At 44.9% G+C, this 24879-nt stretch overlaps 1 protein-coding gene across 13 annotated transcripts in view; it reads right to left on the bottom strand.

Annotated features, from left to right (window-relative positions):
• NPHP4 (nephrocystin 4) overlaps positions 1 to 24879 on the bottom strand; it is a 165689-nt gene that overhangs the window by 19102 nt on the left and 121708 nt on the right. For 12 of the 13 annotated variants that reach the window (XM_060201322.1, XM_060201329.1, XM_060201330.1 and 9 more), the window contains 6 exons: positions 19174 to 19235; positions 17104 to 17199; positions 15344 to 15495; positions 15032 to 15223; positions 14258 to 14445; positions 542 to 702 (listed from right to left, as the gene is read on the bottom strand). In XM_060201322.1, the coding sequence (XP_060057305.1) occupies positions 542 to 702; positions 14258 to 14445; positions 15032 to 15223; positions 15344 to 15495; positions 17104 to 17199; positions 19174 to 19235 (851 nt within the window). The remainder of the gene's footprint in view (positions 1 to 541; positions 703 to 14257; positions 14446 to 15031; positions 15224 to 15343; positions 15496 to 17103; positions 17200 to 19173; positions 19236 to 24879) is intronic. The other variant, XM_060201323.1, reaches the window with a different exon arrangement.

A 24879-nucleotide genomic window follows, 5' to 3' on the forward strand; every position in this document is an offset into this window, starting at 1 on the left:
AGAAAGGTCAATGAGAAGGGGGTCCACAGAAGGACAAAACCCCAAAAGCAACCCAAGCCTGCACTAATCACAGCAGCAAGGTAGAACCCAACTTCTTCTGAAAACCTCAGCCATTGATATCAACTATCTTAACTATCAGACTAGTTTTTAATAAAAACTATCAACTGATTCACCAAGTTAACAGCAGTGGTGCATTGTGGGCCCACAGCTACCCTCTGGACCCACAAAGGGAGAGGCCAGAAGAGAGCTACAGTGAAGGCCAGCTTTGGACCAAGAGCTCCCAGGAGGACAGAGCCAGGCCTCCCAGCTGTGTGAAGTACCAGGGTGACAGAACCAGAATCTACGGAACTCCCACCCTTGCAGCCTTGAGGAAACCTCTTTATCTCACCCTCCTTGTCTCATCCATGCTCCATGCTCTCTCCATTCACTTTACCCCTCTACCCCCTTGATTCATCCTGGGGCTGCCAGGCAGAATGCTGACCCCCCTGGTTTAGGGTGCACCAAAGCTTGAGCAGTGACCATACCCATTCAATCCCCCTACCTTCATCTGCACAGCAGCAGATCCAATGAGGAGCAGGGAGTCTCCATCCCAGACATCGATCTGCAGGGTTTGCATGGCCAGGTAGCGAGTGAACCAGCGAGGTTCTCCAGGTCTCAGGAATCCAGGATCCACCATGTACTTCAACTGGAAGCCAGGAGCCCCTGTGCATGGAGGCCTCAGATGAGTCAGCAGTAAGTGAAGTCATTTGTCATCTTTACACTTTGAAGAAAGTACCGCTCTGCTCATGATTGTTAATTTCTGCTTCCATCACAGCCACTGTTTAATAAATTCATTCATCACAACCTTCAAAATGCATGCAATTAGCAAAAATGAGAGGTTTGGAAGACTACATTTCTTTCCAAGACAGTCAACCAACTCCTCCCAGATAAGATTTATGTTCGCACCGCAGCCTTGAGGACAGCCTACACTGTATGAAAAAAGCCCTGTCGAGGCTGGCTGGGAGTTTAATTCTGGGTGCACTCAAGACTCAAGGTGGAACACAGTGATGTCTGTGCTGAGGCTGGGTTATGTGCCCCACTCATGTGTACTAACACACACACCACTGCGGAAAACCCATAGGCCGTGGCATCAGCCCCATCACAGTGTCCCTTCCAGGAGCCACTCATGCTCATGAGGCTTATTAGTGGTGGAGAAGCAACCCGGAACGTCAGAGCCTTAGACATTATAGTTGCTTATATAACCATTATGCTGTTCTCCTCAACCCAGTTTTCTGTTTCTTTTAGATTCTTAAGTCACAGCTATAAAGACATTCTTCTCTTCTAGCTCTGACGATCCGGGTTCAACTCCCAGTACCACCATAAGCAAGAACTGAGTAGTGCTCTGGTAAAAAAATAAAGTGAAATAAAACAAAATAAAATATATATGAAGTAGAAGACTGACATATTAGACTATATCAAAATAAATTTTTATAGCAAAACAAAATTTTATATAGCAAAAATAAAAAAATTATAAGCAAAGAAAGAGAAATGAAGAAAGTAGAAAAGACATTTATAATTTATATCTAATGCAACAAATCTCCCTAAGATTAAATAGAGCTCTCCAAAACAGTATAAAATGGACTAAAATATCTGATCAGAAAACTGAAATACATATAAATAGGGACTTGCAGATAAATCTAAGGAAAACAGAAGATACTCAATTTCATTCCATATAAGAGAAAGGCAAACTAAAACCTCACTAAGAGTCATCTCACATTTAAACAAAAGTCTCAGAGATTAACAGTCCATTTGAGAGTAAGGCCCTACCTAAAGACACGGGTAGACTCAAGCACTGCTGGTGAAGCAGAGGTGACTACAGTAACTATTCACATACACAAACAAGGAAAGGTCACAGGTATCCATCCATGTCCCTTCATACCACTAAAATATTTGATTCCATGATTCCAGTTGTAGCAGTCTGCCCTAAAAAACAGGCCTCCATACACACAAAATGACAGAAATATGAGCCCACCAATTGCTGCATAATTTAGAGCAAAACACTAGAGAACACAGCGATGGAGCTACAAAAGTCCACACAATTTCTTGATGGAAAAATTGATTGTATGTCTCAAACTTTTTAAAGCACAGAGTCTTTTTAATACATAGGCTGAGTCTTTGACTCTCTCAAAAGCCTAAACCAGGGAGAACAGAAGCAACTGGTGGCACAGCTATATACAAATAATGTCAAAGGACATAAATTATGGTGATGTTGGGTATTATACAGTAAATCTTAACAGAGATTTTTCAAAGTTAACCCAATTACCAAACAATGTGATTATAACAATAATTATCTATTGTCTTCCTGAACCCTAAGACAGCAGGAACCTCATATTTCCACTATAGAGCCTATATTTCCCCCAGTCCTGGAACCTTAGGGTGGGGTGCACTTTCCTCCATGCTTCTCTCAATTCATACCAAATAATACTGCATCAGCCGATCCCAACCTAATCAATGCAATGAGTACCACCTCAGCATGCTTCAGTTCAGACTGTGTCCAGAGACTTCAGGTGTGGAATGACAACCCTTCAGCTTCATTATTCAGTGAGACCTTTCCTTTCATAGTATTCTCTAGTTCTATTCCAGGCGGTTCATTTACTAACAAAGTCCCAAAACCTAGATATAGACCAGGTCCCATGAGATAGAGCATATGTTCACATGTATCCATAAACAAGGGCAAAATATATACCTGAAAGAAAAAGTATACAATAATCTACAGTGAGTACCACCCAACACTTCATCTGCACTATTCCAGACTTTAGGTCCATGATTGTTCAACAGTTTGTTTGGCTTTGTATGTTAACTCCCTTTTCAGCCACCAGGTTCCAGATGCCAGCACGATGCCAACCAGACTTCCCTGGACAGACGACCTCACCAGTGTGTCCTGGAGCTCCACTTCCCCAGAGCCCCACCTTACTAGGGAAAGAGAGAGGCAGGATGGAAGTATGGATTGACCAGTCAAGGCCCATGTTCAGCGGGGAAGCAATTACAGAAGCCAGACCTTCCACCTTCTGCAACCCACAATGACCTTGGGACCATACTCCCAGAGGGATAAAGAATAGGAAAGCTATCAGGGGAGGGGATATGGGATACGGAGATCTGGTGGTGGGAACTGTGTGGAGTTGTACCCACCCCTCTTGTCCTATGGTTTTGTTAGTGTCTCCTTTTTAAAATAAATAAATAAATAATTTGGGATATAATGGTCACTGGGGGGTGGAGGGGGGAGAGCATATTTATGTTACCCACTGAATAAGAAAAATAAAAGGCATATAATTAGTATTTTTCCACCACAACACTGCTCAGTTCTGGTTTATGGTGGTGCCCATGATGGAAGCTGGGACTTCAGAGCCTCAGGCATTGCAAGTCCTTTGCATCACCATTATGTTATCTCTCCCCCAAGTGTGTGTGTGTGTGTGTGTGTGTGTGTGTGTGTGTGTGTGTGTGTGTGTGTGTATACTAAAACAAAAACACTAAAAGGAGAAGCCAGAAACTAAAAGCCTGGTCACCTGTAGGTGACAGAGTAGACAGGATGGGTAAAGGTGGTAAGCGTGGAAGGAAGCCTCCAGTATATTTTTTATCACAGTTTTGTTTTGTAAATGCCCCAAAATTAAATCATATGTATACAACAACCACACACACACACACACACACACACACACACACACACACAAGTGCTATGAAAAGGACATGGCCTAACAGTGCTGGCCAAAGAGTAGAGAAAAGGGACTTTGAAAATATGGAAGTAAATCATCACTGGACACTCCCATCAGGAAGATCAGCATAAGCCCTCTTGTGGACCTCTCCAGGACCTTGTCCTCACAATAAAGTAGCAATGGTAGGGACTACCCCACTCTCCAAAGGGAGGCTGGGTCATCCTGCCATGCCACTCGAGGGAGGAAGACTGGTCATGAAATGAGTGCAGCCTCGAATGTTCCCAGCTGTGACCATGAACTGGGAGGTCAGACCAACGGACTCAGCAGTCACACAGGCTCCTGTGCTAAATATAAATATATATGGGCCCTGGTCAGGTGGATGAAGTAAATAGTTAATTTTATTCATAGATTTTCTTCAAGATTGGGAGGTACTCTCTGACCTAATCTGACTTTCTAGCCTTTTTCTAAACTCTGACATCATCTTCTCAGAGAACAGTTTTGTCCAACTCCATGTTAGCCACCAAATTTAAGCAAAACCACTATAGTCATAGGCTCCTAGGAACATACCTAAAATAGACGTCCATGCTTCTTTCCACCCTAAGATCCCTGTCTCACCTGTTCTATTTCTATTTTTTGGTTCCTATTCATTACTCATTTTGTCCTGCTTTATATCTTGCTGCCTTTTAGCCACCAAGTTACAGATGCTATCATGATTCCATCCTGACTTCCCTGGGCATATGACCTCACCAATGTGTCCCAGAACCTCACCTCTCCAGAGTCCTGCCCCACTAGGGGAAGACAGAAACGTGCTGGGGGTATGGATTGACCTGCCACTGCCCATATCCAGCAAAGAAGCAATTACAGAAGCCAGAACTCTCACCTTCTGTACCCCATAAAGAATTTTGGTCCATACTCCCAGCAAGGGAGAAATGGGGGGAGGGGGGAAGATGAGCAAAGGGCTCTGAACTCCATCAGGACCCAGAGAGAGAGGAGGAAAAAGGGAGGGATATTTGCATGTAGTAATAGGTATATGTGTGACATGGAAAGGAAGAGAAGATAGGACCATAGGAAAAAAAGGGGGTGGGGGTGTAGATGGCATAATGGTTATGCAAAGAGACTCTCATACCTGAGGCTCCATAGTCCCAGGTTCAATCCCGCACACCACCATAAGCCAGAGCTGGGCAGTGCTCTGGTGTTTCTCTCTCTCTTAAAAGTAAAAAAAAAAAAAATTAAAAAGACATGGAAAAAAAGGGCAAATATATACAAATATAGACAGATAGTTGTAGAAATAATAGTTAACCCATATATGTAACCTTAGGAGACCTGCTGTAGCTTTCAATGAAGAGAATAGGGATACAGAACTCTGGTGGTGGGAATGGTGTGAAGCTATATACCTGTTATCTTGTAATTTTGTAAATCAATACTATATCACTAATAAAATAAAATAAAACATGGGAGCAACCTACATGGCCAATAACAGATGGCTGGGAAAAGAAGCTATGGGATATATATTCAGTGGAACACTACTCTGCAATAAAAAAAGATAAGACTATCACAAAATAGATGGAGGTGATAATACAAAGTGAAGTATCAGATGGTTCCACTCAGACGTGGAATATAGATGAGTAAAGCAAATGAACTTGTAAAAACATTGGTAGCTAAACTGTCTCTTAGACTTTGAAGAACTTTGGTGGCAGATACGATGACTTACACTCGGTTGCAAAATTATAACCATGAAATATTATAACTTTATGCAACAGCTAAATCACTAATTGAAAAGGAGAGAAAAACTGAAGAAAAACCTGAAGAATTCTGGACTTCAAATTTTCTTTTTATTATGTTCTTGTCACCAGGCTTTGACCACTTTGGGTTGACTTTTTAGATAAAAAGAAACAGACAAACAGAATAGATGGGAAACTACCATGGCACCCCAGTGCAGTGGGTGCTAGCTTTGAACCTGAGTTTGGGCTTTGAATTATAATTCACTGTGACAAGAAAATTTGATTTCAGAGTTCAATTTCATAGGACTTCAACTTGCCAGGAAATTTAATTTCGTGACTTTAATTTTTCTCTGGAAAATTCATATGGAAAAGGACATAAATTCAAATCAGGAGCACCTCTGATTAATGGAACTATTATAGCACTATCATTGAAACTCACTGCAGAACCAGGGTGAGTTACTCCGGACAGAGTGCTGGGACAGAATCTGGGATGGGCAATGGAATAGAAAATGTGCTTTCAAACCTGCATGCAGGAGATCCTGGAGAGTACTGCACTGCTGTGAGTTGTGTCAGAACCAGCCATATGGGACATAAGACAAATTGAACGATGGTCTACCAAGATCACAAAGGAAAAGTGGATAGTCTGAGAAAAGTGGTCCTAGGAAAATAGGGAAATGGCAACAGTGTTGCTGGTTCCCTCCTCCAGGAAGGAGGCCACACAGGGATGATCATAAGCAAGGTGAAAATGTGATCCCCGAAGACTGTAGCGGGGACATCCTCCTTGCAGGGTCCCCATTCCTCTGTCCAGGGCACACCAGCCCAGGCAGAGCAACATCAGCTGGAAGTGGTCTGAGCCACTTTCTCCTCTCTTCTTTCTCATTTGCTCATAGGAAAGGAGGACAGGTGGGCCCACAGATGAGAGGATGGGAAGCTGGCAGTTGCTGTCTCCCTACCACCCCCACCCCCAGCCCACCTGCAGCACTGTCATCCATCAGGGGGAGCACAGATAGTCCAACTCTTGACTAGGGGGCCAGATCCCAGATTCACACACATGGAAAATATATGGTTTACCGGATAAGCTGATCTATCTCCCAGACCTCTCAAACAGTCATTTTTTCATTGGCCTACAGAATAATTAGAAGCATGTTTTAAATTTTTAAAAAGCAAAAACAAATTAACAACACTTTGGGAAATTTTGGGAGTAAGAAAGAAAGGATTCCTGGCCCTGTAGTCCTGTGGTCAGAGAATATCATAAAATTAAATTGGATAGGCAGAGCCAAGATGGCGACTTGGAAACAACACCTGGCTTGAGCTCCAAAAAAAAAGCAACTTACAACCTGGGATTCTCTGGAGAGGGTACATCCATGAAAGGGTGAATAGGGGGTGGTTAGAGTGACACCAAAAAAAAGAGTCCTATAACCCACTCTTGGGCTGGCAAACAGAAGCCAAAGGGACAAAGAAAGGAAAATCTTTGACTTCACTATTTCTGAACTCACATTCCCCCCCCACACCCCCACCCCAGAAGGGCTGGGCAGCTGCTCCTAGCAGGCTCCCTGTGGAGATATTTTCTTTACTAAGATTCCTGGCACAGCAGGAGTGTCATTCCAAACCTTTTGCTTTTTCTTTTCCTTCTCACTTTCTTTTTTAGGTGGCTGGAGCTCTACTGGAGTGACATAATACCTGACCAATCAGAGCCTCAGCCTTGCCTGGGAAAGACTACCTGGAGGTTGATATATATATATGTATATGTATATGTATATATATATATTTTTTTATAATTAATTGTCTTTGCTCAGGCTGCATGAAGCCAATCTGAAGTGGTCCAAACTGCAGACTGACTGTTAAGGTTTTTTACTTTGTCTTATTTTATTACTACTATTATTATATACATGTGTCCCTTTTCCCTCCTCCTTCAGGTTGACCAAAATTAACTGCTGTTGTCTTTTACACCGATAGGTGACTGGGTGTCCTATCCACTGTGAGAGGAACTTGTTTCTCTCTCCCAATTCTCTCCACTCCTTTTTCTCCTTTCCTAGCTAATTAAAAAAAAAAAAAACTTTTTCCTTTCACTGCTCTTTTTTCCCCCCTCTTCTTCTTTTCTGCCTTTTTTTGCCTTCCGAATTCACTGACACTTGTTTGTGAATTACGTTGTGGAAGAAATCTCACTAGAAGTGAAGTGTGTGTGTGTCTTTTCCACTTTCCTTTCTCCTCTTGCTATCCATAGAACTTATAGTGGACAGTAGATTTGCATAATTGTCTACTCTTGCTTTCCCTTTTTCCTTTCTCTTTCTTTTTCTTTTGGATTTGTTTGCTATTTTTTATTGGACTGGAGGTGTTGTTTGGCTAACTGGTATTGATTGAAATGCATCAATCCTTGCTTCAGATACTATTACTGTAATTTCTGAGGTTGGTGACTGCATTTATGAAAGCTCTTTAGTGTAGCATGGCTAGTACTCAAAACACAACTGAAGAACAACAGGACAGAAAAATACAAACCACATCAATAAAAAAAGGGGGGAGTTAGGGAGCAGTGCAGTGGGTTAAGCCTGTGAAGCAACCAGAAGGACAGAAATCACTAAAATCAGAGCAGAAATAAACAACATCGAAAATAAGAGAACCATACAAAAGATTAATGAAGCCAAATGTTGGTTCTTTGGAAAATTAAACAAGATTGACAAACACATAGCCAGACTCACAAAAAAAAGAGAGAGAGAGAGAAAAGACTCAAATAAATGGAATTGTAAATGATCAAGGAGATATCACAACTGACAATACAGAAATCCAGAAAATCATGCGAAACTTTTATGAAGAACTATACGCCACCAAACTGGAGAATATGGAAGAAATGGAAAAATTCCTAGAAACATATGCCCTTCCAAAACTGAACCAAAAAGAACTACAAAAACTAAATGCACCAATCACAAACAAAGAAATTGAAACAGCTATTAAGAATCTTTCTAACAACAAAAGTCCTGGACCAGATGGCTTCACAAACAAATTCTACAAAACCTTCAGGAAACAGTTAATACCTATACTTCTAAAGCTCTTCCAAAAGATTTAAAAAAAAAAAAAAAAAAAAAAACAGGAACACTCCCTTCCACCTTCTATGAAGCCAACATCACCCTGATACCAAAAGCAAAAAAGGACACAACAAAAAAGGAAAACTACAGACCAGTATCTCTGATGAACACAGATGCCAAAATATTGACAACATACTAGCCAACAGGATACAGCAATATATCAGAAAGATTGTTCACCATGACAAAATGGGATTTATCCCAGGAATTCAAGGCTGATTCAATATATGTAAGTCAATCAATGTCATTCACCACATCAATAAAAGCAAAACCAAAAACCAAATGATTATCTCAATAGATGCAGAGAAAGCCATTGACAAAATCTAAAACCCTTTTATGCTCAAAACACCGCAAAAAATGGGACCTACCACCAACATCATATTCAACAGACAGAAACTGAAAGCATTCCCCCTCAGATTGGGGACTAGACAGAGCTGTCCATTATCACCATTACTCTTCAACATAGTATTGGAAGTTCTTGCCATAGAAGTCAGGCAAGAGAAAGGAATCAAAGGAATACAGATTGGAAGGGAAGAAGTCAGGCTCTCACTGTTTGCAGATGATATGATAGTACACATAAAAAAAACCTAAAGAATCCAGCAGAAAACTACTGGAAGTTATTAGGCAATATAGAAAGATGTCCTGTTCACTACAGAAGAGATCCAAAAGGCTAACAAACACATGAAAAATTGCCCCAGGTCGCTGATTGTCAGAGAAATGCAAATAAAGACAACATTGAGATACCATCTCACCCCTGTGAGAATGGCATACACCAAAAAAGACAGCAGCAACAAATGCTGGAGAGGCTGTGGGGAAAAAAAAACCAAAAAAAAACCCTTCTGTACTGCTGGTGGGAATATAAATTAATCCAAACTCTGTAGAGAGCAGTCTAAAAAAGCTAGATATGGACCTTCCATATGACCCAGTAATTCCTCTCCTAGAGATATACCCAAGGATGATGCCACTCAAAAACAGAAGTTGAGAAAGAAGAACAGAAATGTAAACTCAAAACAGGTTTTGACTGAATTTGGAGTAGGGTGCCAAATTAAAAATCTCTGGGTTGAGGGCAAGGGTGGAAGTTCAGCTTCACTGGGGGAGGGGGAGGGACACACTGTGGTGGGGGAATGCTATGGGACACAGTCTTTTGATGTTGGGAATGGTGTTAATTAATAGGGAATGTACACTCCTATTAATTTGTAGTCATATAAATCACTACTTAATATGAGGAGAAAATTGATTGAATGTCTCAAACTTTTTAATGCACAGACCATAGGCTGAGTCTTTGATATGCTGACTCTCTTAAAAGCTTAGACCAGAGAGTCAGGCAGCAGCATAGTGGGTTAAGTGCAGGTGGCGCAAAGCGCAAGGACCAGCATAAGAATCCTGGTTCGAGCCCCCAGCTCCCCACCTGCAGGGGAGTTGCTTCACAAGCAGTGATGCAGGTCTACCAGTGTCTGTCTTTCTCTCCCCCTCTCTGTCTTCCCCTCCTCTCTCTACTTCTCTGTCCTATCCAACAACAACAACACCAATAACAACAATAACTAAAACAATAAAACAAGGGCAACAAAAGGGAATAAATATTAATAAATTAATAAAAAGCTTAGACCAGGGAGAACAGAAGCAACTGGTGGCACAGCTATATACAAAGAATGTCAAAGGACATAAATTATGGTGATGTTGTGTATGATACAGTAAATCCTAAAAAAGGGATTTTTCAAAGCTAACCCAATTGCCAAATAATATGATCATAGCAATAACTATCTATTGCCTTCTGAAACACTAAGACAGCAGGAACCTCTCACTTCCTCTATAGAGCCTGTATTTCCTCCAGTCATGTAACCTCTAGTGTGGGGCTCAATTTCTTGCATGCTTCTCTCAGTTCATACCAAATGATACATACCAAATGATACTGCATCTGCCAATCTCAACCTATTCAATGCAAGGAGTACCACCTCAGCATGCTTCACTTCAGACTGTGTCCAGAGACACCAGGCATGGAATGTCAACCTTCACCCTCATTACTCAGGTGAGACCTCTCTTTTCATAGTATTTTCAAATTCCATTCCATCAGGTTCACTTCCTAACAAAGTCCCAAAACCTATATATAGACCAGGTCCCATGAGATAGGGCATATATTCACATATATCCATAAATTAGGGCAAAATATATACCTGAAAGCAAAAGTACACAATAGTCTGCAGTGAGTCAGTATAAAGTTCATAATGAAATAGTGTCTACTTAAACTTAAGATATCCTCCTCACCTAATTCCTATTACACTTCCCTCACTCACTCCAAAGCTAACCTTATCAAAGGACTGTAAAAGCTGAATAAGGGCAAGAGACTGGCATACTTTAATGATGACTCTTTAGTCACTATCAAGACATCCCATCAGCTGGGACTCTATTCAAGGAGTCCTGAAATTCCCAAACAGACATGATGGACCTAGACCTTGAATAAATCCCTCTCCCCAATATTACCAGTCATCTCTATCAGGAACAACACAATATATCTCTTTGTGGGCCCCCATAGGACCTTGCTCTCAACTTGGATCAACAATGGTAGAGAATGTTCCATCCTCTGAAGGGAGGATGGACAACATACTCTATGCTACACCTGTGGAAGATGGGTCCTGAAATCAGGGCAGCTTGGAACGTTCCTACTGATGACCACAGAATGTGAGCTCAGATCTACAGGGATACAGAGGTCACATAGGCTCCAAAGCTGAATATTGGCCCCAGATCAGATCAAATAGATGGGGTTTAAGTCAACAATATTTATACACCTTCCCCATATTTGGGAGCTACTCTCTTCCCTGATCCAGCTTTCTGGTCCTTTTTCCAGCCATGACATCATCTCCCCAGACAATAACTTGGATCCACCTGCATATCAGATTTCAGGCTCATGGGAAAAAAAAAAAAAAACTAGCACAGTCACTGGCCCTTTGGAATATAACTAAAACATGCCTACTGGCTATCTACAAAACGGAGACACCCTCCCCCCCAACTCTTTATCTGCACTATTCTAGCCTTTAGGTTCATGATTAGTCAACAACTTGTTTGGCTTTACATGTTAACTGTCTTTTCAGCCAACAGGTTCCAGATGCTAATATTTTTTTAAAAGGTGGGGGCTTAGTCACAGAATTAGTGTATCACCATCCTCTTCTTTTCTCTTTTTTTTGCCTCCAGGGTTACCACTGCAGCTTGGTGCCTTCACTACGAATCCACTGCTCCTGGAGGCCATTTTCCCCCTTTTGTTGCTCTTTTTGTTGTTGTTATTGTTGTCATTGCTGTTGTTGTTGGGTAGGACAGAAAGAAATGGAGAGAGGAGGGTACAGCAAGAGGGAAAGACAGACACCTGCAGACCTGCTTCACTGCTTGTGAAGCGACCCCTCTCCAGATAGGGAGCTGGGGGCTCAAACCAGGATACCTGCGCCATTCCTTGCACTTTGTGCCATGTGCACTTAACCTGCTGCACTACCACCCAGCCCCCTTGACATCCTACTCAGCAGTCAGTCATGGTTCAGCTCCCTACACTGTCCTTTTCAAATTATGAGATCAGTCAAAGACAGGGCAACTGACCATCAATGTAAATAAGAACAAATATGGTGTGTTTTCTCTATTATAATTGAAGTCCATTCATTTAGAATGATGCCAGGAGGAAAAGGCACTGGCCCCCACCTTCAAAGGACGTTAGGTAACTATCTCATTATTTTGAAAATCAATAAATCAAAATGGAAAAATCCAGAGACCAGGAGACCAGGCAGTGGTACACCCAGTTAAGCTCAAGAATGGGGGGTTCAAACCCCCACTCCTCACCTGCAGGAGGTCCACTTCATAATCAGTGAAGCAGGTCTGCAGGTGTCTATCTTTTTCTCCCTTTATCTCCCCATCCCCTCTCAATGTCTCTCTATCCTACCTAATAAAAATAAATTAAAAAAAAAATCAAAAGACCTGGAGATAACTCACTCAGTAGAGTGTATACCTAGACCATTCACAGGTGCTGGGTTCAAGCTCCAGCACTACATGAAAGCACCATGAGTAACACAATGGGAGTTCCATGGATGGTAGAGTGATGCTAAGGTGCCTCAACTCTCCCTCTAAACAAGAGTAGGAAACTGGCCTTTGGAGTCCACTCAACAGTACTGCACATGCACAAGGCCCCAAGTTCATTGCCTTATGACACAATAAAACAAGAAGAAAACCATGCATTACTCTGCAAGCCTACTTTATAAATTGTACCTCATGGTACCTAATTAGTTGATGATGAAAAGGTTCTCCTTTCAGTGAACACAGGAAGATGTGCTTGAAACAGAAAGTTAGCTCTTTGTGGTGAGAGATAGCTTAGCAGTAAAGTATAGGACTTACAGGCACGAAGTCCTGAGTTCAAGCCCTGCCACTGCATATGCCACAGTGATGCTCTGATTCTCTCTCACTAATAATCAAATATTTCAAGAAGAAGACAAAAAAGAGGAGGAGGAGGAGAAGAAGAATGGGGAGAAGAAAGTCAGCAATGTGCAACTTCAAATAAAGGACTCATGCTACAAGCAACAGCCCTAACGGGTACTGCTGCAAATAAGTAGATTCCCCCCAAGACTATACCACTGCAGAGATGGGGCACACATCACTAGGCATAGAGAACTCCTGCACCAAGCAAGAAACACACTTCTGGGCATGCATCAAGCTCTAACTCCCAATGTACAAAAAGAACAAGAGAGAGGATTACTATGGATGCCAAGCCAAGGTACAAACTGTGAGAAGCAACAAGGTTACTTCTGCGCATAAAATAAATGAAAAACCCAAGACTGAGAACAGAATGGCAGCTATAGACAGACAGGCCTGAGAGTCACAGCATCCTAAACTACCCTGCTTAGACCCTGACTCAAACTAGCTATTAAAAAAAAAAATCATATAACTAAAATATGCCTACTAGCTATCTACAAAATGGAGGACCCTCTTCCCCCCAACTCTTCATCTGCACTATTCCAGCCTTTAGGTCCATGATTGGCAAACAATTTGTTTGGCTTTGTATGTTAACTCTCTTGTCAACCATCAGGTTCTAGACGCTAGCATGATGCCAACCAGACTTCCCTGGACAGACAACCCCACCAATGTGTCCTGGAGCTCCACTTCTCCAGACCCCCACCCCACTAGGGAAAGAGAGAGGCAGGCTGGGAGTATGGATCCACCTGCCAATGCCCATGTGCAGCAGGGAAGTAATTATAGAAGCCAGATCTTCCACCTTCTGCATCCCACAATGACCTTGGGTCCATACGCCCAGAGGGTTAAAGAATAGGAAAGCTATCAGGGGAGGGGGTGGGATACAGAGTTCTGGTGGTAGGAATTGTGTGAAGGTGTACCCCTCTTATCCTATGGTTTAGTCAGTGTTTCTTTTTTATAAATCAATTAAAAAAAAAATCATGAGGTTACTGGGATAGTTTTTAACACTGGCTAGATATCTGATGAAAATATACTGGTCTAGGAGGATCTGAGCAAGAAAACAGCTGATAGTTGTGGGAGCTGAGTGCCAGGAGCACTCATTTGCTATAGACTCACTTAAAACCTCCGTAGATCTAAAAATTTTCACTAACTTTGGTAAGTCAGTGCAGTGAGATGGGTGTGTGTATGTATGAAATAAAGTCCTAAAATCTTACATTATAAATTGATGTCAAGTCAATTAAAAACTGGGGGAGGGGATCACTGTGTGTTTTTTTTTTTTAATAATTCAGAAAATTCTGGATTTTGGCATTTCCCAGGTGCAATGAGCACTTACCAGCATCACAGGAGCCATCTTTACCAATTGGAACCAGGACATGTGACAGGGAGCCTGAGCTGGTCCCCCCTGTCCTGTCCAGTTGGACCAGCTGTAGGCGTGGTGTTGTAGCAGGCGGGAAGCGGTAGAACTGGAAGGTGAAATATATAGTCTTTGGCCATGGCGTTCCTGGGGAGTCCTGGGACACTCTGAATCCAATAACAGCTCTGAGTTAATTAGGCATCCACAGCAGAGAACTGGGGGCTTCCCTAACCCTGCCACAGGGAACACCAGGTATTGTGGTGAGTGGAGGCCCATCCATCCCACAGACTGTTCCACTGTGACCTGGGTGAGCAGTGGACATGGCCCACATCACACACCCTAGGTGAGGCTGGAGAAGGCGGCACTCAGAACAATATAGATAGGTAAGACAGAGGTGTCACACTGTCTGGATTTTAATCAAGGCCCACTGGAGTGCAAGGGCAAGTTTCGTGGCATTTATAAATGGCAGTTGGTGAGCCAAAACCAGGAAGGCAGAATGGAGAGATAGTATAACAGTTATGCAAAAAGACTTTTATGCCAAGGCTCTGGGGTCCCAGATTTAATCCCCAGCACCACCATAAATCAGAGCTGAGCAGTGCTCTGGTGTCTGTTCTATCTCTACCTTATTTAAACAAATACATGATTTTTAAAAAGCAAGGAACATTCCTTAACCTGGTATATAACCTGCCAGAGAGAGTACAGGCAGGTCTGAACCACACAAGAGCAACACAGACTGGACACGGGCGTGTGCACCTGCTGAAAGCAAGGAACTGCAGTACAATTTCATTGCTCTGAAGGCCGTCTGATTCTTCCTTTTGAGGGTTGAATTTCACAGGATCTGTAGGACTGACAGCTTCCACAGGCTGCTTGTTGGCATCAAGAATTTCAGGAAAGCCGGAGGCCTGCAGCAGCACCATAGAAGCCCGTGAGGGCTTCTTTCCAGATCTGAAACGGGACACCCCCTCAGGCAGCCGCAGGGAGTGGCTGGCAGACGTAGGCAGCCTGCTATTCAGCCAAACAGTGTTATGGCACAGCACCTACCCAAGCCCCTCCCAGTCTTCTCACCCCCTGGTCTGGGCTCCCATGATGATTGGAGCATGCAGAGGTGTGAAAGGCAGCTCCTGCAAAAGCTCGGCAACAGACGGTCCAAGGACTGAGGGTGTCTGGCTCAGGTCAGCTTCCAGGTGAGAGATTCTGCCCTCCAATGGGAGCTCCTGCTGAGCAAAGTGAGGCCCCAAGTGAAGTCAGCAACCAGAGAGCTAGGATGAGGGATGCATGGATGGAGTGCCTCTTATCTGTCGCAAGCTTTATCAAATACAACTGACAATAAGAGGCTCAGGTACATTTTAATCTCATCAACAATTTAGTATAAGTATGCCCTGTGCAGTATTTGGGACAGTTATCCACTTATCTGAAATTTACATTTACTGAGACAACCTGTATTTTATGAATAGAAAGCAATGAGGTGGGAGCCAGAAGACAGCTCACCCAATAGCACCTTACTTTGCACAAGACCCTGGTTTTGAATCCCAACACCACCTAGGCATCCCATAGCACTAGGGGAGGCTCAAGCATTGTTGGAGTATTGCTGTCCCTCTCTGCCTGAAATTAAAAAATAAGGGGGGGGGGGGGCTTAGGCACAAGAATGGTAGAATCAAACATGCATGAGGCCCTAGAACTACCAAAGAAAGAAAGAAAGGAAGAAAGGAAGGAAAGGAAAGCAATTAATATATCAATGCCAAAGGGGAATTCGAATCCTGAAGTTAATAACATCAAAATCAAGTTTACAGGTAAACCATAGGCCCCTGGCTGGTATCACACACAATTTTTCTTTCCTTCTATTTTATTTATTGCCACCAGGATTATCACTGGAGCTCTATGACTGCATGATGAATTTACCACCCCCAACAACCATTTTCATCTCCCTCCTTTTGTTTTTCTTTTATTTCATTTTTTGGATAGAAACAGAGAGAAATTGAGGAGGGAAGGAGAGATAATGAGAAACACTTGCAGCACTGCTTTACCATTCATGAAACCTTCCCCCTGTAGATGGGAACAAGGAGCTCGAACCCAGGTCCTTGTGCATAGTGGCATGTACTCTCTAGCTGTTACACTTTTCCCTCACCCCCACACGACCCAAAGACTCATCATTCACTCAAACTCTGCCTTCCATTTTCCTCCTGAGCTGAAGACTGAAGACATGTGTCTAATAGGACCGCTTGTCAGAGACCCAGCATACTATCTTAGATGCCTCCCTTGCTTTCTGGTTCAGCTCAGAGGAGCAGCACACAACCAAGGCAGCTCTAACACATTCTCAGTGGTCAGTGGTAAAAGACACAGACTCTGCCTTCACAAGTGCAGGAGCCCCAGATTGACTCTGGAGGGAGGCAGTTTGCAGTGCTGTTCAAAAGGGAATTAACTACTGAGCTCTTTTTCCTTGCCCACTGGCAGTGAGTATGGGCTGAGGTGTGCAGATGAGACAGATACCTTCTGAGCTCTACTTCAGGCACGTGGAGACACAAGCTGAGTTCAGGTGACACAGCAGTGTTCCCAAGAGCTGAGGCTCTTTACATATTGGGCAAACTCTCCACGTAGTTTCACGTGCCAAGCTCAGGACAGCATAGCTGGGCAGGCACGAGGCAGATGTGCTCTGAAGGTCACAGGGCAGGATGGCTATGAGTGTTGGAAGTATGGAAACAAGGGGCACCCATCCCTCTCCAGCCAGTGTCCATCACGGGGCACCTACAATGGTACTTGCCGCTTCCCCAAGGCCCAGGGTAGCTCACAAAGTCAAGGACTTCAGAGCATGGGGCAGGTATGCTTACCTCCTGGGCCAGAGAGGGCTCACAATCCTGGGGCCGCTGTGCAGAGGGCTTGGCTGAACAGGTCAGAGGGGATGCCACCAGCTGGGAAAGCGACAACTGAAGGAAGAAAGTCAAGCTCAGGCAGGAAATGTGTTCCAGAATTTCACAAAGCTCTCCCCCAACACCAGTTGGCACGATGGAGAGCAGCACAGAGGCTAACTTGTCCATCTCCGGTGAACCCTGCTCTACAACCTGAAACACCACTTCCCTTCCTTTTAATTACAGAGAGACACAATCCTGTGACCCCTCCCCAGGTGACAATATTTATGTAAAAATATTAACAAGGGAAAGGAAAAGTAAGGAAAAAGGGCATGCCTAGGGAAATGGGTTTTGGCCAGTCAGAAGCTGCAGGAAGGCCAGTCTTAGAACTCTGGATTCTGCCTCCATAAGGTACTGACTTCTATCCACTCTAACAGCCAATGCTCCAAGGAAATCATCTTCAATTAAGATGCGGACCCCAGCAGCCTGTTCAGGATGGGGACAGAGCTGAGGATGGATTCCTCACTTCATAATGACTCCTTGGACAAATCACCATATTCTCTCTGTCTCTCTCTCTGTCTTTCTCTCTCTCTCTCTCCAACATATAGAGAGGGAGAGGGACAGAGAGAGAGAGAGTAGAAGAGACCACAACACAGACTCTTCCTTCAATGCAGTGGGGATCAGGCTCAAACACTGTCCAAGCAAGCTATTCCACCAGCTGACCAAGGTCTCATGATCATACGTTGAGGAGTCCATCTTCAGTTCTTTTTGTTTTAGTCTCTTCACCTGCAAAATGACAGCATCTACATTTATTGCAGTAATTAAAGATGGATGTGTGAAGATGCTGGCTAGCTACCTGGCACCTGGCAGGCTTTAGGCAATGTTAAAATTTAGGAAAATGCTCATTTCTATCAAAGGTTATCATAGAGAGATGGAAGTCCAGGCTGTACTGCAGACCCATGCACTCTAATTACAGTGTCCACACTAACAAGTGGGACATTTGCCGCCAGCCATGGTGGTCAGTCCCTGGCAGTCCTGACACAAAAGCCTTGACATATGAAAGGAAATCCAGAGCATCTTCAGGGTCCAGTGAAGATCTCAAAGATTTGTTTGGCTCCCCACAGACATGCATGCTGACTTTCCTACCTCTGCAAGTGAGCAGCACTACCCTGTGGTCAGCCAGCTTTTAGGGGTGACATGGGAAGTGCTTGAGGGGAAAAGTTTGCTACTGGGAGGCTGGCCCCTAACATTTGTCTGCAGGTGAATATAACAGGTTCTTCTGACCCAATTTCTAAGCTGCAAGCTACACATTAAAGCCACTTCCTGGGGATAGCCTTTGATACTGTGTTCTACTTTCCAATAAGTCTACTTCCAGGGAAGTTGGCAGAGGACGTCACCAAGGGGACAAATAAACTCTGATCCTGTTCAAAACTATATGCCAGAGCCACTGACAGGCCTTGAACCAGTTCTGTATTCCAAATGGGGGGCTACACAGGAGGGTGGAACAAGCCAGCACCTCTATAGGCAAGAAGCCACAGCCCACAGCTGCATCTGTTCTCTACCAGGTAGTCACTGGTGTTCTGGGTCTTGATGCCCTGTTTCCACTGGTACATGTAGCTGCCTGGCCAGCAGCATCTGGTATTGAGGACTATGGTCTGGCTACCTGGGGTGCTGGTGACCACCAGGTGCCTCTTCTGGCAAAAATAGCAGGAAGGAGGGATGAGGACTATGTTTTGGGGTCTCAGTAAGAAAACAACAGTCCTGGAAAATTCTCACCCATTGGGCATAACTGCCAGGGAGAACACACCAGTTTCAACATGTGGCAACTGGACCACAAAGGCAAACCAGAGAGGGTCATTACCAATCTCTGGGACCTTTACTGACAGTGACTGCATGGCAGCCCATCAGGAGGGTGTTGAGGACCTCCCAGCAACACAGACAGCCAGGGACCCCTCACTCCCAACTCCTCAAAGCTCTTCCCTTTCTCAGAAGGGCAAACAAGATGGCAACCATGTAGAAGGTGGCACCTCCATCTAATGGTTCTACACTTACCCCTGGTCCTACTGATGAGTCTTGGGGGACAGCAAGCCCTTGGGGTGGAGGCGTCTGAGGACCTAGGGGGAGGAGAGGTAACACATGGAGAGGGGTTGTTAGCTTCAGTAGCAGAATCTAGGTAACCCCAGTCACAACCCAATCAGGGCACAGCCCTGTGTCTTCCCTTGGTGTCACTAGTGCCACCACAAAACTCTGCACAACTCTGTCTGCACAAACTGGATCAGAGAAGCACCTCCAAATCAAGGCCTCAGCAGACAAAAGATAGGTTAATCTGTAGTTACTCTGTCCCCATACCTCCATACTTGGAAAGGCCTAGTTCCTTCTGATCCTGTGACCTCACTATATGTGAGGCTTAAAGAAATGAAAGCTGGTAGGGCACCAAAGTAAAAACCCTGTGGTGAGGGTAGACATGTGGCTTCCTAGGCCGGTGGGGGGTGGGGGTAGGTGGGTGGGATGGAACATAGTCTTTTGGTGGTGGGAATGGTGTTAATGTACACTTCTAGTAAAGTTTAGTCATATAAACCACTAGTTAATTAATATGAGAGGGGGGAAATCACTTGTATGTCTCGAAGTTTTTAAAACACAGACTGAGTCTTCTTAATACATAGGCTGTGTATTTGATATGTGGACTCTCTCAAAAGCCTAGATCAAGTAGATCAGAGGCAACCAGTGGCACAGCTATTTACAAGATACTGGGTAATATACAGCAAACCCTAACAAAAGGACTTTTCAAAGTTAACCCAATTACCAAATAATGTGATGATAACATTAACTATCCATTGTCTTTTTGGACCCTACGACAGCAGGAACCTCACATCTCCACTATAGAGCCTATATTTCTCCCAGTCCTGGAACCTTTGGATAGGGCCCACTTTCCCGTATGCCTCTCCCAATCCATATCAAATAATATTGCATCCACCGATCGCAACCTAATCAACGCAATGATTGCCACCCCAACATGCTTCACCTCAGACTGTGTCCAGAGACTTCAGGTGTGGAATGACAACCCTTCAGCTTCATTACTTGTGTGAGACCTTTCCTTTCATAGTATTCTCTAATTCCATCCCAGGTGGATCACTTCCTAACAAAGTCCCAAAACCTAGATATACACCAGGTTCTGTGAGAGAGAGCATATGTTCACACGTATCCATAAACAAGTGCAAAATACATACCTGAAAGCAGAAGTACACTAGAGTTTGCAGTGAGTACCCCCCCAACACCTCCTCTCCACTATTCCAACCTTTGGGTCCATGATTGCTCAACACTTTGTTTGGCTTTGTATGTTAACTCTTTTCAGCCATCAGGTTCCAGATACCATCAGGATGTTGGCCAGGCTTCCCTGGACTGAAGACCCCACCAATGTGTCCTGGATCTCCGCTTCCCCAGAGACCCACCCTACTAGGGAAAAAGAGAGGCAGACTGGGAGTATGGATCGACCAGTCAACGCCCATGTTCAGCGGGGAAGCAATTACAGAAGCCAGACCTTCCACCTTCTGCAACCCACAACGACCCTGGGTCCATGCTCCCAGAGGGATAGAGAATGGGAAAGCTATCAGGGGAGGGGGTGGGATATGGATATTGGGTGGTGGGAACTGTGTGGAGTTGTACCCCTCCTACCCTATAGTTTTGTTAATTTATCCTTTCTTAAATAAAAAATAAATTAAAAAAACAAAGAAATGAAAGCCGGGAGTCGGGTGGTAGCACAGTGGGTTAAGTGCAGGTGGCACAAAGCAGAAGGACCAGCATAAGGATCCCGGTTTGAGCCGCCGGCTCCCCACCTGCAGGGGAGTTGCTTCACAGGGGGTGAAGCAGGTCTGCAGGTGTCTATCTTTTTCTCCCCCTCTCTGTCTTCCCCTCCTCTCTCCATTTCTCTCTGTCCTATCCAACAACGACGACATCAATAACTACAACAACAATAAAAAAATCAAGGGCAACAAAAGGGAAAATAAATAAATAAATATTTAAAGAAATGAAAGCCTGGAGGCCTAAGGTTCTGGTGCTGACCCCGTGACTTTTCCACCTTGCCATCTCTCTATACCCTACCTTGCAAGAGCAGAGTCTGCAGTTGGCCTGCACACATATGTTGTCCCAGGCTTCTTGTCCTATGGTTCTCCAGTCATTGTCTCAGTGCTGCTAATGTTCTGACCCCAACCTGTCCCAAGCACCCCCCCCACTTTGGGGGTGTATGTGGGCATGTCAGTGTCAGGAAGAGCAGAGGCTGGTCCATCAGTGGCCCTCAGAGCCAAGGACACCCATATCGTTTGGTCTTGGTAGTATGTGACTGGCTCTCCAGGGTCCAAGGCACATCCTGGGCAGTGAGCAAGAGTTACTCACCGGCCAGGCATGTCTCAGCACAATGACTAGGAGCCAGTTGTTTCCTGTGCTCTCCCCCTCTACACACACTCACTCTCACACAGGAGTCCCACATTTCCTGAGTCTCCCCACATGCACCAGCCTCCCACAGCACTGAGGCGCCATCACCTCAAGGTCATTGGTCTACACTACACCTCCCACCACTGTTGCCACCTACAGCCTATTTGAAGAGGCCCCTCCCTCTGCCCACCCAAAGGCCAGGCTATGACCCCATCATTCACATGTCTGGAGTGACCCACCAGGATTCCCTGAGATACCTCCCTTCTCCAACCCCTAGGGACTATGCCTTATCAGGGCATCCAGGTCCCCTTCAAATTTTTGCTGCATGAGGACAACACTCCCACTGGACTTCAGGACCGCCAGGATCCCTAAGAAATCAAGGCCCCCTTTAGGCCACCTGACTCTACCTTCAGCTGCGGCTTGTGGCCCAGAGTCCCGGCCGTGAGGTCTGCCTCCTCCTCCCCTGTGGTCTCTGCTATTAAAGTCCCAACCCAGCCATAGGTGATAAGTGATCAAGAAGAGGCCCAAGAAGGTACACCTGCCACTGAACCTATCAGCTGGATACCAGGGCACAAGGTGACCATTCAGTGACCATTCAGTACCCCCGACAGACAGCTACACACAGGGCCATGCTTTCTAATGCTGTACATTCAAATAGAGGAGTGACCACTCCTCTGGCTGCTCTGACCCAGAAGAAAATGAAAGTGAAAGCAACCAAGATGTCGCCCACCTAAGAGCAACAGAATGCATGCAGTCCCACCCTGAGCTGAAGCTGGAGTGTCTATCAAGCTGCCGGCCCCCAAGGGCTCTTCCTGAGGCCTCAGCTTTCATGAGTGTCCACACAAAGAAGGTGCCAGGCTCACCCCATGCTCGGGTCTGGCTGATGAAAATGGAGAGCAAACAAAGAATGGGTGGGATCAAGGAAAGCGCCTGTCCCCAGTGGTCTCAACAGCTGGCCCAGAAGGCAAGGTTTTCACCCCTCACTTCATTTTGGTTTTTTGTTTGTTTTGGTTTTATCATCAAGACTATGCGAGGGGTCTCTGCTTACACGTCTCCAGTGCTCCATGTGGTCATTTTATTTTATTTATTTTCTTCTTTTCTTTAGCTAGAGGATGCAAGACAGAGAGATAGAGAAGCAGAAACAGAAGAAGGAGAGACACCTACAGTACTGCTCCACCACTTATGAAGCTTCCCCCATGCAGGTAGGGAATGGGGGTTGGAACCCATGTCCTCGAGGGTGATAACATGTGCTCTCTACTGGGTAAGCCACAACCTCGACCCAACTGGTTCCTCTCTAACAAGCCAGGCACAAGGTACCAAATTCAGGGTGGGAAGTCAAGAAATGGGGGAGGGAGCAAGTCATCTCAACAGCTCTGCTGACCTGGGGAGAAAGTCATTTCCTCTGAAATCTGCAGAAGAGGGTCCTAGCCTGGGGGCCGTACACCTCCTCATAGTCAGAGCTCTGTGCCCACCCTCATCCAGCCCTTCTGCCCCAGAATCATCACAAAGAGAAGATGGAAAAGGCAGCAGCAAGTGCAGTAATGCTTTGTTCAATCCCAATTGGAGACTGAAACCTTGGCGGGCTGATTTTAGTAATGAGGGGAAAATTGCAGGAGATGGCTGTATTATCTTCCAGTGGAGAAGCCGGCACTCAAGAACCAGAGGCTCGAGTCCCCAGGATGAGTGAGTGCTGGTGCTGTGAGAATTTAAACCACCAGAGAGCATGAAAATGCCACGACGCTATTTCTCCTCCCTCCTCCCTCAGATTTGGTTATTGTGGAGTTTTGTTTTTTTTCCTCAGATAATTCTGTACATCATAACTTAGGTGATCCTGCCTTCCTAGAGAACAAATCACACAAAAGAGGTTGAGGGAACAATGTTAAAAGCTGCCCACTGGAGATCCAGGGCAGGGAGGGCCCAAATCCACACGCCACAGAGAGGCGCAGGCTAGGAAGAGGCACACTAAGTACAAATAGCTCAGTCTCCAATCTTTCTATTTTGATGCTCCGTTTTGTGACCACTGGTTGTGTCACTTCTCAAACTTTCAAACCCTCTGGAGTTCTACCTTGAGAGAACCACGACCTGCTGACAACATGGTGCCCTGCAAGAAAGGCCATTGTTCCTCCAGGAGGCTCCTGGAGGCCAAGTTAGGGGACTAACAGTGGAGCCTGATGCCACTTCAAAGAGTGATAGGACCAGACCAGTTGTGGAGCACCAAGGACACATATACAAGCTGTAGTGTGCATAGATGCATGTGGAGACAGACGGCAGTGCTGCAGGGACAGCAGGTCACCAAAAGGACGCTCATGCTCCTAAATGCAGTGAAATTATAGCAGGAACTTGTATGTGCAGCATGGAATATGTGTGCAGGGTGGAATGTCCCTGTGACTTGGCCATGCATGGAGCATACATGCACTGTGAAATGTGTGTGCACCAAGGAAGCAAAGGGTACTGAGACAGGAAGATTGGCAAAGCAAGTCTGAAGAGAAAACATAAGCATGGTGTCATCCCATTTATGTGAAAGGACAGGCAGACAGAAAACTCGTGTGAATATGGGAGGTACAGGCACACTCTCTGAAATAAACTGAAAAATTTGGAATAGTAAAGAATTTAATGTTCAATTCAATGATTATAAGGCATGTCTTATAATGTCCCTGCAAGAAGTCAAACACTCCTCACTGAACTAATGACACCAGTTAGCACAGCAAAAGGAAACTGGTATTTCCCAGCAAGAATCAGTGGAATCTGGGCACTTCCCTATAAATATACCCTTTCTGCTAGCACCCAGGGGAGCCCAGGCTCCTCAGCAAGAGGTAACATCACAGGACTCCAGGTGTGATAAGGAACCTTGACAGTGAAAGAAGAGCACAGAAACAGAGAAAAGAGCTTGCCTGACTCACAAGTCATTTGAAAGCCTTAGTGTGCTCAGTCAGAGGAGGAAAGCAGGCACAGGACAGAATCAGTGCTGCTGACACCACCAGTTAACTGCCCAGCAGAGAGGGCTGCACTGATTGCTCAAGACTGAGGAGAAGCTTCCGTTTCCAACTGCATCGGCTTGTCCCTGTCTGCAGATTAACTTTCCCTGACACCCTACTAGTCCCCCATCAGTCTCCTTTGCCATCTGTTGGAGCTCCTGACCTTAGGTGATCTTCTTCTGTTGGGTCAGTGCCAAAAGACCCACACCCTACTCGTGACTAACAGACAGTCTCAGAAGGCCAGGCAGAGATCACACACATACACACACACACATACACACACACACACACACACATAAACACACATACACACACAACATCACCACCACCACCACCACCACCACCACCACCACCA

Source organism: Erinaceus europaeus, chromosome 11 (genome assembly GCF_950295315.1).
Source record: "Erinaceus europaeus chromosome 11, mEriEur2.1, whole genome shotgun sequence".
Lineage (NCBI taxonomy): Eukaryota > Metazoa > Chordata > Mammalia > Eulipotyphla > Erinaceidae > Erinaceus > Erinaceus europaeus.